The sequence below is a fragment of the Protomyctophum parallelum genome, assembly GCF_964188405.1.
Source record: "Protomyctophum parallelum genome assembly, chromosome: 19".
Classification (NCBI taxonomy): Eukaryota; Metazoa; Chordata; class Actinopteri; order Myctophiformes; family Myctophidae; genus Protomyctophum; species Protomyctophum parallelum.
Window position 1 is genome coordinate 16,388,950 of NC_139717.1, and position 12,789 is coordinate 16,401,738.

At 44.0% G+C, this 12,789-nt stretch overlaps 1 protein-coding gene across 1 annotated transcript in view; it reads right to left on the minus strand.

Moving 5' to 3' along the window:
- Window positions 1-301: 301 nt before the first annotated feature.
- utrn (utrophin) overlaps window positions 302-12,789 on the minus strand; it is a 285,060-nt gene continuing 272,572 nt past the window's right edge. The window contains 6 exon segments of the mRNA XM_083790820.1: window positions 302-2,000; window positions 3,812-3,837; window positions 5,843-5,926; window positions 6,200-6,275; window positions 10,036-10,312; window positions 12,122-12,283. Coding sequence (XP_083646946.1) covers window positions 1,992-2,000; window positions 3,812-3,837; window positions 5,843-5,926; window positions 6,200-6,275; window positions 10,036-10,312; window positions 12,122-12,283 — 634 coding nt within the window. The 3' untranslated portion in view covers window positions 302-1,991.

The following is a 12,789-nucleotide window of genomic DNA, read 5'->3' on the forward strand; positions in this document are numbered from 1 at the left end:
CAATTTGACACATACTGAGAGTGGACTCGAGACTTTTGGACCCCACTGTATACATAAGTAAATATACCAATTTCTTGTGTATGTTTGTTGCAGGCTCTATTTTATCCCACATGTGCCAGGCTGCCACAGAACATTCCCCACCAGCATGTTTTAGACTATGTGATCAACTAACCATAAAAGAAGTGGCTCAGATCGACTTGCACCGATATGTGTAGATTCCTGGAATGTCCAGGTTCTGGGAAAACAACTTGGTGCCCCTTTAAAGTAAATAATGCAATGACTATAACCAATTTAGTTATTAAAAAAAAAACGTTTTTTTATTTAGAATAAAACAATGTAGCCATATTACAGTGTGGTCAATCTACTCTACACACCTCGGGAGAAACAACGTAGTTCTGCCATGGTACGGTTTTATAATAATCTTCATAACAGTTATTATCATCGTCGTCGCCGTCAAAATGGTCACCATTCCACAGTTGGGAGGAGGTTTATAGTAGTGTTGTTAAATCTCACAAGTCTTACAGGATAGCATAATAGTAGCACGACAACACGACGCGAGTGAGGGACCAGTGCTAGAAGACCAGTGGAAAAACGACAGTTAATACTCATGGGTTAGGGCGGCTAGCTAGCTAGCGGCTAGCTAGCTAACGGGCGGCTAGCTTCAGCAGTCCACACAGACCCATTGTGGTACAGTAATAGGAATTCTGTTTGTTCTCCTCTTCCAAACTTGGTTATCTCCTCATTGCAGTGTACATCAATCAATACAGTAAGCACAGGCTTATAGGATGCCGAACTGGGGCCGTTTGTGTTCCATCCATGTGCTAGTTGCACACGGTATATATAACCTTCAGTTCAAACAAGCTTACAGACCACACGAACGGGAAACTGTGTCTATGAGTCTGAGGTAGCAAGGCAATCATGGCTTTCTTTCTGATTTCTTTTTTTTCTTTTTTTCAAACATAAAGGTTTTTGATTGAATTTCTTTTGATATAAAACTATTCTACATAGCGGGGCCGGTTACAAACCCAATTTTGGAACGACTCAAATCAATATTTTCCAAACCTCTCTCGCTCTCTCTCTCTCTTTTCTTTTTACACACGCACGCCATCTTCAATTTATCAGCGTTTCTTTCTGTCTTCCACACATGGAATGACAACTGTATAGGCACAGAAGGGGTTAAGGTTTACATCAACAAATCGGGGTCGGCACGACCATGCCGACAGAATCACATCAATGCTTTAAAGGGGACCTCGACATCGAGCATGCTATACAAGAAGGGCCTTCAACCAAAGAGATGCTTTGAGGATGGAGTCTATGTCTTAAAAACAATATTAGGATAATAAGATATAGACACTCTCAAAATCAGAACATATAGTCTGTGGCCATGTCTCTTGTTATGACAGTGAGTGAGTAATAGTGGTGCAGTGTGTGTGTGCGTGCATGTGTGTCTGTGTGTGTGTGTTGGGGGGGGGGGGGGTTGGTGTGTGCATGTGAGGTAAAAGGCAGAAGATTGCAATGGAATGACAAAATGTAACAGTGTGATTCCCAGTGAAGGCAGAACTAGACAAGAAAAATAAACATACAACAGAAAAGCCTGCCCCACCCTCTTAACATCAAAAAGCGTATTTCACTATACAAAGTCCTCCCCCCCCGTTCCCAAATAATTATCGGCATATCCAAACAAATCACTCACAAATGTTTAACCAACTTAAGGTACAATCTACAGTTCATAAAATGTACAGTTTGCATAGTACAATACAACAAGGTGGTGGTAATCGTAGTAAAGGTCACTGGTCCTGTGTGTCTTTGGGTTTTTAGGGTGGGTTCTCTGGCTAAGTGGGCAGGGGTGGGTGGGGAGTTGGGTGGTGGACTAGCTCTCCGTCACTGTATGTGTCCTCTGGTGTTGAGGAGATCGAGGAAGTCTTGTGTGTTTGGGGAATGCTCCTCTCTCTCCCCCTTCGGGACTCATACTGTACAGGCCGCCCAGGCGCTCACATCACCTGTAAAAGCAGAAAACGGAACACCAATTTCTTGAGATGCAGGTGCAGGGATAGGGCTAGTTTGTTCTCACAATGTTTGTCTTGTTGGATCTAGGAGGAGGCAACCAGCTCTACTGACCCGTTTGAAAGATAGATAAATAAATAAGGACGGATAATGTGGCGTTTAAACTGAAAGGGGGAAAACGAAAGGACAGGCGTGAGGAGACAGGTTCTCAGCACTTTTATTCTTTCCTGCTGTGCTGAATGTACGGCATAAACATGAAACTGGCCTGACTGTGTAGATTTCATGCTCAAAACACCAAGCTGGGAGGGCTGCTCTGTTACTGAAGACTGTGTATTTCCGTGAACTCTTCAGATGACTATGCCAAAAAAAAGCAGCACACGCACAAAAAAAGACAAAATGTTGTTTTGGTTGTGCACTTCACTTCAATAGCCACCTGAAGGTTTCACTGGACACTTTTTCTCATGAAACCTAAAATACTAAAATATACTGTCATATACTGTACATGTAAATGGTATTTATGATACTTTACCATCTCTTTTGTACATAATATGCGTTTGTATTTGTTGTATTATTGTGTGAATTATTTATGCTGTGTTGCTGAAGTGACCAATGGAAAGTAAGGGCCTTACCCCTTATCCGTAAACGTCTTTGCCATTTTTATATATTTTGAAAAATATTTTTGAATAGTTCAAAAGGCCAATCCACAAGCTCACAGTGTGTTGATGCAGATCGGCTAGTTGAACAATTTGTTGAACAACAAGTGTTTTTTTTCAAAATAGTTAAAAACCACACCCGTGTGAGGGGCGCTCTTATCATCGTACATCACCATGACGTAACATGTCGATTTGCTCGGACACATATGATGTCAATTCATTGTCAATGGGAATTTAATGTTTGTGTAAGACGAACATCTACACGATAGCTGAATATAGGAGGGGCTAGCGCCGCTCAAAAAGGGTTAAGGCACTGACGAAACAAGTTAAATAACATTTCCGACTAATAAAGTAATAAATCCACCGAAATGGAGTTGCAGCACGCAATCAAAGCAGGCAATCAAGCAAGCAACGGTAATGGCAGGGGGAGGATGTAACAAAAGTGATGTAAACGACTGAGACAGTGGCCAGTGCTTTTCACAGAACCCATAAGAACCCATTTTAGCACAAGAAATCATAAAGTGGGATTGGAGGATGTGCTGATAATGGAGCTACTCAGAAATCCATTAGCGGTGCCTTTCATTTTCAGACAGGCTGAAGGCTGAGGTCTTCTCCTGTGACAGGAGATGTCATTCTGTCAAAAAAATGTTCTAAAATGTTTGATCTACCTTCTTAGACTTTTACAACATGACCTAATTTCTTAACTGGTAAAAGGTGAAAAAACAGGACAGAAAACCCAAAAAAGGAGCGTGTGTGTGTGTGTGCGCGTGTGCGTGCGTGCGTGCGTGCATGCGTGCGTGCGTGCATGCGTGCGTGCATGCGTGCGTGCCTCCCACGGATTCTAATCTGCAACCGCAGTGACAAATATAAACATACACTTCATATTTATGTTCGCCTGTCATCGTATTAGCTCTGTTGACTTTTACGTATGTGGCTATTTATGTTGTTTGAAGGACTGGTAATAAATTATTACTATGCGATAGGCAACATGCCATAGCATTGAATATAAAAGACCATCAGTAGGGAATTAGCTGTAACCCATAAATGGGTATAGGATCATAGGATGGTGATGGCGTATCTTTCTATAGTTTGGCTCATTTCGGTTCTAACTGGCATTTAAGCATAATTAAAAGGCTGTAAGAACCACGTCTTACCTGTGGTCTTGAGGAGAGGCTCGAGGCTGCAGGGGGAAAAAACCACAAAAAGCCAATACGTTAGTGCTAGAAATAATCAAAAAGGGACAGCTCAATTACACCGTGCATATGCTGGAGTCCAGAGTAAGTTATTACTCTCACACATAATGCACATTATTTGTATGGCTAAGACTATTGTGCCTTAGAGCGGAGCAGTAACCTAATGCTAATATCCTCCTAGCACTCTGCCAGATTAGAATGGCTTTGTAACTAAAAACCCCATAGGAATTTCGATCGAGGACATTCAAATACAATTTAAAGTCAGCAAGTGGCAACACTCACACTACCAGCACATCCTTATTTGATGAACACCCCCCCCCCCCCCCCCAGGAGGCTTTCTCCTCCAATCCCTGACACAGAGGATAATGAGGGCCTAACGTTTTCTCCTGATTTAATCAAATAATGAATTCACATATAGCATTAACTGTGCTGAGAGGGCACAAGGCATACTGTACTCTCAATGCTAATATTTAATTAAATTTGTAATTTAATCAAATGTTTTATCCCATCCATAACTATACTACATAAAACAAATAGGGGTATTTTGGTTTTAATTTGGGGTACCCAGCCCCGCAAAAGAAAGAGACAGACAGACACGCTGTGCATGGTGGGCTTTAGACTGAATATAAGGCTTTCCACAGCTACCCCACAACACAGCAGGCACTGTCTGCAGTGCACACAGCAGAGCAGAAGCTCTCAATGTAACTTTTAACCGTAATACTACTAAATATACAATAACTAAACACAAATCTCACTTCAATTGGATTGCAATCATTTACAATTTAATTTCGACTGGGGGCCCCCGGGCCCCGGCCCACCCTAGCCCAATGTGAAATCCGGCCCTGGAAAGAATACAGACAAAGTGAAGAGCTACTCCAAGGCTACATAAAACGGGTGCACACAAACAAACGTGCTTCCGTCTCGTCGCACGCACGCACGCACGCACGCACGCACGCACGCACACACACACACACTCACAACAGGATGACAGGAGAATAACAAAAGGAACAGGAATAAAGGCAACATTGCAGAGGCGTGTGAGAGTTGGCAGAGCTTCTTAAGTAAAGCAGCGGAAAGCAGAGGTGGAATGAAGGACATTGTTGAGTGATAATTGTTTATGGGTGAGTGCTTTAACAGTTTCATGCCCCATCCCCCCCCCCCACACACACTGAAAGCTGGCTTTCTAAACTTAAGGCACAAATTAAATCCGAAATGTGGATGGCAGAGAATCCAGAAGTCTGTCAGCTGGGAACAATTGGCTTCCAATCATGATGAAGGCCAATGTGTCTGACAGTGCACTAAAACAAAAAACACCCGCTCTAAAAGAGTCCAAAGTTTACCTCATTTTTCTGCAACTAAATGGTAAAGTCTCTCGCACACTCCGCATGTAACGCAACGCTGCCGCCATGTAAAAGCTTCTGACAAAACAGTGCTTGTTCCAATGATACTAGAGTGTGTGTAACAAGTGTGTGTGTGTGTGTGGGGGGACACTGTCTTTTAAAGTGAACACGTATGCTGGCACTGGGAGCTGGGGTGTATGCTAACAGCTAGCGGTAGAGATAAAGTTAAGTGTTAAACCTTATGCTATCAAGCGTTCGTTATAACACTTTCATTTATCTATACGTCATGTACAGTAGACGCGTCAATATGATTGGTCGGAGTGAGCTCGCCCAGACGGTGATAAGACAGATGGTCCCACCCAATCGCCTGCCACGTAGCTCGGAAAAAGGGAGGGCTTTAATTCTTCAGCGATTGGGCTACACAGAGATCCCAGAGGGAACTGCGCTGTGGAAACAAAATGTGGATCAAGCCGGGTTAGGAGAGACGAGGTAATGTCATGCATCTGGACACATTTGAACCAGGGAGACCGTGTTGTTTTTGGTTTGGTTTCGCGCTGAACAATGACTTGACGGGGAAGGAAGGGTTAGACTTAAAAGAAGGGAAGTACCACCAGTGGGTGAAAAGGGGAAACGAGTAGGAACTGGAACTTACGACTGCATGCAGGGAAGGTGTTGTTAATCTGTTCCATTACGTCTGCCAGGTCTGAGCTGCTGTTGTGGGGGTCCAGCATCTCCTCTGCGCACGCACGCACGCACACACACACACACACACACACACACACACACACACACACACACACACACACACAGTAACAAAGTATGAGTGATGTGAACAGCTGCAGTCCAGTGTAGCCGCTCCCATGGCGATTAATTGGCTAGAGGGGGTTGTGCACATGTACAGTATATCTGCATCATCATCAGCAAGCAGTGTGTACTGTATGTTGGTCTCATAGCAACAGCAGCAGCAGTGTGTGTGTGTGTGTGTGTGTGTGTGTTGTGCATGAATCACCTGAGTTTTCATTAAGTGGCCCTTGTTCTTGCACGCTGGGAGAGGACACGCCATTTACCCTTGAGTCTACCTCCGGCTGAGAGAGAGAGAGAGAGAGAGAGAGAGAGAGAGAGAGAGAGAGCGAGAGCGAGAGAGAGCGAGAGAGAGAGAGAATGAAAGAAAGAAAGAATTAGATTTATTCTAACTGATACCCATCAGCTTTGTAGCTATATACTGTGTGTAGGAAGGCAGGGTATCTAGAAAGGACTTCAGTAAGAGGGACAGCAGGATAAACTTCAATATGTCCTGTCAGATTATAAGAGCGCCCAGACAACAGATGCATTCTGTGTGTAATGAAGTAGGAGCTGATGAGCACCTCATATGAAAAGGTTTGCTATAGCACAACATACGCAGCCAGACAGGAGGGGGGAAAAGAACACTTGGCACCAGCTGCTCTAACGATGGAAGAACAAAACAGTACCTTAATTGCTTTTTTTAAGCGAACATTTCTTTAAACACAAGTCTTTGCTTCCTGGGGAATAAAATTGTTTGGGTCGACCGCCAAATACATATCATGGTGGAGGTCCTTGACATGAAAAAAGTTTGAGAGCCACTGATACAGCAACAGAAAACCGATTATAAAACATTTGTAGAATTGGCCTCAGGTCTTAATGGGTTAATTGCTTGTCAATATAATTTTACTACCTGGGTCGGCTGATAAATGGGTTGAACACACACCTTGCCGCCGTCGGATGATCAGGAGAGAACACGTGAAGCCCAGTGACATTTCCTACAGAATCCCTATGGCCTTTAGCGTTCAATTGCCAGACACCAAATCAATGCTTTCTACGCTCCCTGAAACCCCTTCCTTCTCTCTCTATCTCTCACCCCCACGTCTCCTTTTCCCCCCATCCTTCTTATCCGGCTCCCTCTGTCCATCCCTCTCCTCCTTTATCTCTGGCTGCCGCTGGCGCCAGTAAAGGCTATAACGCAATGGAAGCGTCTCCGGAGCCCAGCCAATGTCTCCAGGCCCGTCTTAGAATAGCAAGCCTCCAGGAGCGCAAATTATGAATGTGTGGGCGTCCCCGTTTGACAGAGAGCCATGCTGACATATCGACTGGACCCCCGGGGGGTCAAGTTCTTCTGCGTGCATGACACAGTGTTTGTGTGTTTGCATCTCAGAAGCTTTATTCAGTAAATACATTAAAGGTCTTGGTGACATAATAAAAAAACAATATTTGCACCCAAAAAAAAAAAAAAACTGAACTGTGGTTTGGGGTTTTCTGAATAATTAGGCTCAAACGTGCACAAATCCTGTAGAAAAACATCGCACAATCTTTAAATGTAAAAAAGGGTTCATTTATTAAACCATTTTAGACCTGAGGACGATTAAAAATAAAAATAAAGTCTTCTAAATCCTATTTCAGCGGTGCTCAAACTTGTGTCAAGGATCCCCAGAATGATCTATACTAGACCTTACCCGTTCTGAATATATGAACACCAAATAATGTACAGTGTGGGTAATGCGATGTAGTAGATCACATTACTCATTGGGAGTGCGATAGCGCACGTAGGCTACGCTATCGCAAACATAGCAGATTTAGCCCCCAGAAAGCATCTTTTTGCAATAAACGTTTTAAAATTCCACATTTGGGCGATGGATGAAAATGGAATTGCTTTGGGCTCTCCGTTGATTAAACCACCCTCGACTTTTTCCACTGTGCCGCCACGCCCAGATCTAGGCAGAGAGTCAAAGCTCTCTCTACCCATAATTTACTCTCATTGGCTGTGTGGTTGGTTGGAAGACTTCTCTCCCAGCAGGAGCTATCCAACTTTGCACAGCGATTAGGCCAGGCGTATAATATAAACAGACATTTAAAGCTATTGATGGGGAGAAGCGGAGATCCATGGATGGAATAGTAATGATGTGATTAAGAGTAAGACTATCGGATCTGTAAACGCACGGCAGACGAAGGAGGCAGGATTCATTGTGAACGGGTGCTTTTGTGTCCACATATTATGAACTCCACGTGTCTCGTAGACAATCCACTAAAGACGTATTTATTTATTTCGCACGGCTATCTAGGGCTCTTTGTGGACGAAGTGTGCTTCCCATCCTTAATCCATTCTGGGCGGGAACCCATTTTGGTGTTTTAAGCATTATGTTATACTTTAGTTTTTTTTTTTAAAGAAAAATCGTGAAAATGTGGCGCAAATCTTTGAATATATATTCTTTCAGAGCGAACTTTATGATTTTTCAAAAATAGCAGACCTACAAGCTCGTAGCGAGCCACTCGTAGCGTGCCACTCGGTGGCGCGCTATGAGCTTGTAGATCAATGTAGATCAATAGCTAAAGCATAACGTAATGCTACCACCAAAAGTGGTTCCCGCCCCAAAATGGGTCAACTATCCCTAGTTTCCGTCGACCGTGTACTTTGACAATTACATGGTGATAACAGCTAACGTCAATTAACCTGTATTGTTTTTTTTTTACTTAGTGGTATTGTAGTATTCCAATCAACGTTGGTGAAGAGAGCTTGTGTTTCCCCCTGTGCCATGGTCTCCTGTAGAAAAATAATACAACATGACTAACCCTGGAAAAACCCTGGATGAGACTCCAATTAGAGCCATCCTTGCGGACAGTTGCACATTGCCATGCTAAACCTTAAGCTGCTTTACTGCTGGTGTCCAAACGCCTGGTAATGTGCAGTATTATGCAGTGGTGGAAATAAAGTACTTAATTGTTAAAGTAAAGTTAGTAAATGTCCAGAATTGAAAATGTACTTGAGTAAAAGTAAGGTATTGGCATTAAAATGTACTTAATGTACCAAAAGTAGAAAGTACGCATTATGCATTATTCAAGTTTTCAACTTGAAAATAACTGATCTACAAGCTCACAATGCGTCGCATGTATACTGTATACAGAATGTATACGGCTGAAGTGATTACGTTTTGTCTTAATAATCAATATCTACAACGTAACTTAAGTAACTAAAGGTTTTGAGTAAAAGTACAATAATATTTGCCTCTGGGATGTCGTGGGGTAGAAGTCAAAGTACATGGAATTGGACATACTCAAGTAAAGTACAAATACCTCAGAATTGTACAGTACTTAACCCATTTCGACCTGAGAACGATTCTACAAATGTCTTCTAAAGCCAGTTTCCTGAAAAACCCATGTTTCTATGTCAGTGGTTCTCAAACATGTTCATGTCAAGGACCCCCCAAAAATATCTGTATTTGGCCGCCGAGCCCCATCTGAAAACACGTTGTTCCAGGGACACCCCCAGAAGCAAAGGTTTGAGTTGAAAACGTTGAAAAAAGTTGAAATTTAAATTTTCACGATAAAAATAGCAGATCTACAGAGTGGCACGCTACGAGCTTGTAGATCTGCTATTTTTCAATAGCTAAATTACAACATAATGTTATGTTTAAAACACCAAAAGGGGTTCCCGCCCCAAAATGGGTTAAGTAAATGTTGAAAGGTTGCTTTCCACCATGTTACGGGCAGCGGTGGCCGAACGGTTTGCGGAGCGGTCTTGATATCGGAAGGTCGCTAGTTCGTATCCCCGGCCAGGCACGTTATTAAAATACCACCGCTGAAGTGCCCTTGAGCAAGGCATTGAACCCCTACCATGAAATGTTCTATGAGCAGGGCCTGGCTGTAAACAAGTTCTTAGTCCAGTTACCCTGGCCTGGGTGAACATGGTAAGTTCTTAGTCCAGTTACCCTGGCCTGGGTGAACATGGTAAGTTCTTAGTCCAGTTACCCTGGCCTGGGTGAACATGGTAACTTTGTTACCCTGGGTGAACATGGTAACTTTGTTACCCTGGGTGAACATGGTAACTTTGCTTACCTGGTGCAGGAGCTGCCGGAGGCGGTGGAGCTGCGACTCCAGCTGCTTGTTGTGTTCCTCCAGGATGTGCATGCGGGCCTCCAGGCGGCCCTTGTGCTGACGCAGCAGCTTGGCCTCGGCCAGCAGGTCCGCCTCGTCGGGGAGGCCAGAGGCGCTGCCCTCGGTGGCGTCCCCCCCCCAGTGGCCCCCGGGGGGAGGAGGAGGAGGGGCGGGGACCCCCACCACTCCTCGCTGGCTGTGCTGCTCCTTCAGGTGTTCGTATTCCCTCTGCAGGCTCCTGTGTGGGGGGAAAGGAAGGGATGTTGTGGTCGTCGAGAGACACCGAGAGAGATTTGATACAGACGATCCAAAGGCCTCCTCCGTGTAAATACACACAGCAGGGGGTGTCATTTTTTGAGTGGTGCAACCACTCCTACAACCAGCTTGCAATGTCCTCGTACTTGTTTGTGTGTGTGTCTGTCTGTGTGAGCATGAGTATGTGACTTAATAATAGCAGTAGGGGGCGCCAGAAACAGTGAGAGGGGTAGTGACTCTAATGAGAGAGAGTGAGAGAGAGAGAGAGAGAGAGAGAGGGGGGGGGGGAATTGCACCACTCAGTTCACACGTGTGTGATTTTTACCTCTAACTTGTGCTTTCACGGTAAAAGTCATATCGGAAGTAGAAAGTCACACACAGAGATCCACCAGCCACTCCCCCCCCCCCCCCCACCACAAACACAGCTGTCAGCTGTAGTGCTTTTCTTAAGTAGCTGTTTATGAGCCTGGCAGTGAAGCACGGTGTGTGTTTGTGTGAGAGAGAGTGTGTGTGTGTGTGTGTGCGCACAAGCGTTAATTCGCTCCGGAAGAGGCTCTCAAAAGCCTCTCTGCAACAATAGCACGCACCAATATCCCTCCGTTCCTAAGCCATTTCCAGGCACCGATCAAAATGCACAGTGACTTGGCGCGTGTGTATGAGACCGAAGCAGCATTCGGAAAGCGTGAGTGGAGTGCTTCTGTGTTGTATTGTATTATGCAATGAGACAAAAGCATCGCACGCAAGAAGAAGATGACCTGACCGGCAAACAAGGCAGCCACAAACAGACAGGTACCCTTTGTACTGAATAACATCTCCTGATGCCAGCTACCGTATGTGTTTGTATCGATTTTAGATATAAATCTGCCCCAGCTGTGACTGACGAAGTCGATTCCATATCTAAATCAACAGATCTACCCTTCATCCAAACTCATGCCTCTCCCTTTTTTGCCAGACGTCAACTCTGGCACAGGTCACCTTCAGTGGTGGAAAAAGCACTCACATGTTTTACTTAAGTAAAAGTATCAATAGTGCAACATAGATATACTCTGTTATAAGTAAAAGTCCAGAATTCAAAATATACTTGAGTAAAAGTACATGAAATGTACGTAAAGTGCCAAAAGGAAAAGCACCCATTATGCAGAATGTCCCATTGCAAAAAAAATCTTTACAAAATAGCGACGTATTGTGAGCTTGTAGATCTGCTATTTATTTCAAATGGCCGAAATGTAGTTGAAGCTGAGGTTAATGTATGTTTTGTAATAATAATAACAATCTACAAAGTAACTAGCAACTAAAGTTTTCAAATAAATGTAGTGAAATAAAAAGTACAGGATTTGCCTCTGAGATGTAGTGGAGTAGAAGTAAAAGTATTGGATCTTGAAAATACTCAAGTAAAGTATACCTAAAAAATATACTTCAAGTACATTGCTTAAGAAAATGTACTTAGTTATTTCACAAATAACGGTAATGGATAATGCATAATGGAAGACAAACGTTGGGGCTATGCAGCCTTCATCAGTGTCCCCACAGGTCATAATAAACCTCACTGTACCTCTGTTCCTCCTCCAGCCTTCATCAGTGTCCCCACAGGTCATAATAAACCTCACTGTACCTCTGTTCCTCCTCCAGCCTTCATCAGTGTCCCCACAGGTCATAATAAACCTCACTGTACCTCTGTTCCTCCTCCAGCCTTCATCAGTGTCCCCACAGGTCATAATAAACCTCAATGTACCTCTGTTCCTCCTCCAGCCTTCATCAGTGTCCCCACAGGTCATAATAAACCTCAATGTACCTCTGTTCCTCCTCCAGGCGGGAGATGATTCTCTCCAGCTCTCCTCTCTCCTCCCTCTCCACGGCCTGGAGGATCTGAGCAGGGCTCTGGGGCTGGCTGCAGGGCGACAGCTCTCCTCCCAGGGTCTGGCAGTACTGCAGGATCAGAGCATGTTCGTCGTCCCTGTACAGACACATTTACAGGATGTCAGACTCAGAAGGTCTGACCTGAGATCAGATTAAAAAGAATGTCTTCTACATCCTGACAGTTTTCTGAAAAAGCTATATGTTTCTATGTCAGTCGTTCTTCGATTTTTCAAAAATAGCAGACCTACAAGCTCGTAGAGATCTGCTATTTTTCAATAGCTAAAGCATAACATAATGCTAACACCAAAACGGGTCCCCCCCCCCCCCCCCCCCCGGCATCCATCTCCCAGTTTCCTGTCTACCAACTATACATCTATCAGTAATGGCAGAAAAAAGCCCCAAAAATGTGTGGAGTGAGGGGCACTCTTATCATCGTACATCATCATGTACGATGGTGACAACATGTCGATTTGCTCAGACACATGACGTAAATTCTCCTTTCATTGTCAATGGCATTTAATGTTTGTGTTACACAGCGTTAACAGCGTTACACAAAAAGGACAAAGAGCTGTATATATAGGAGGGGCTAGCACCCCTCAAAAA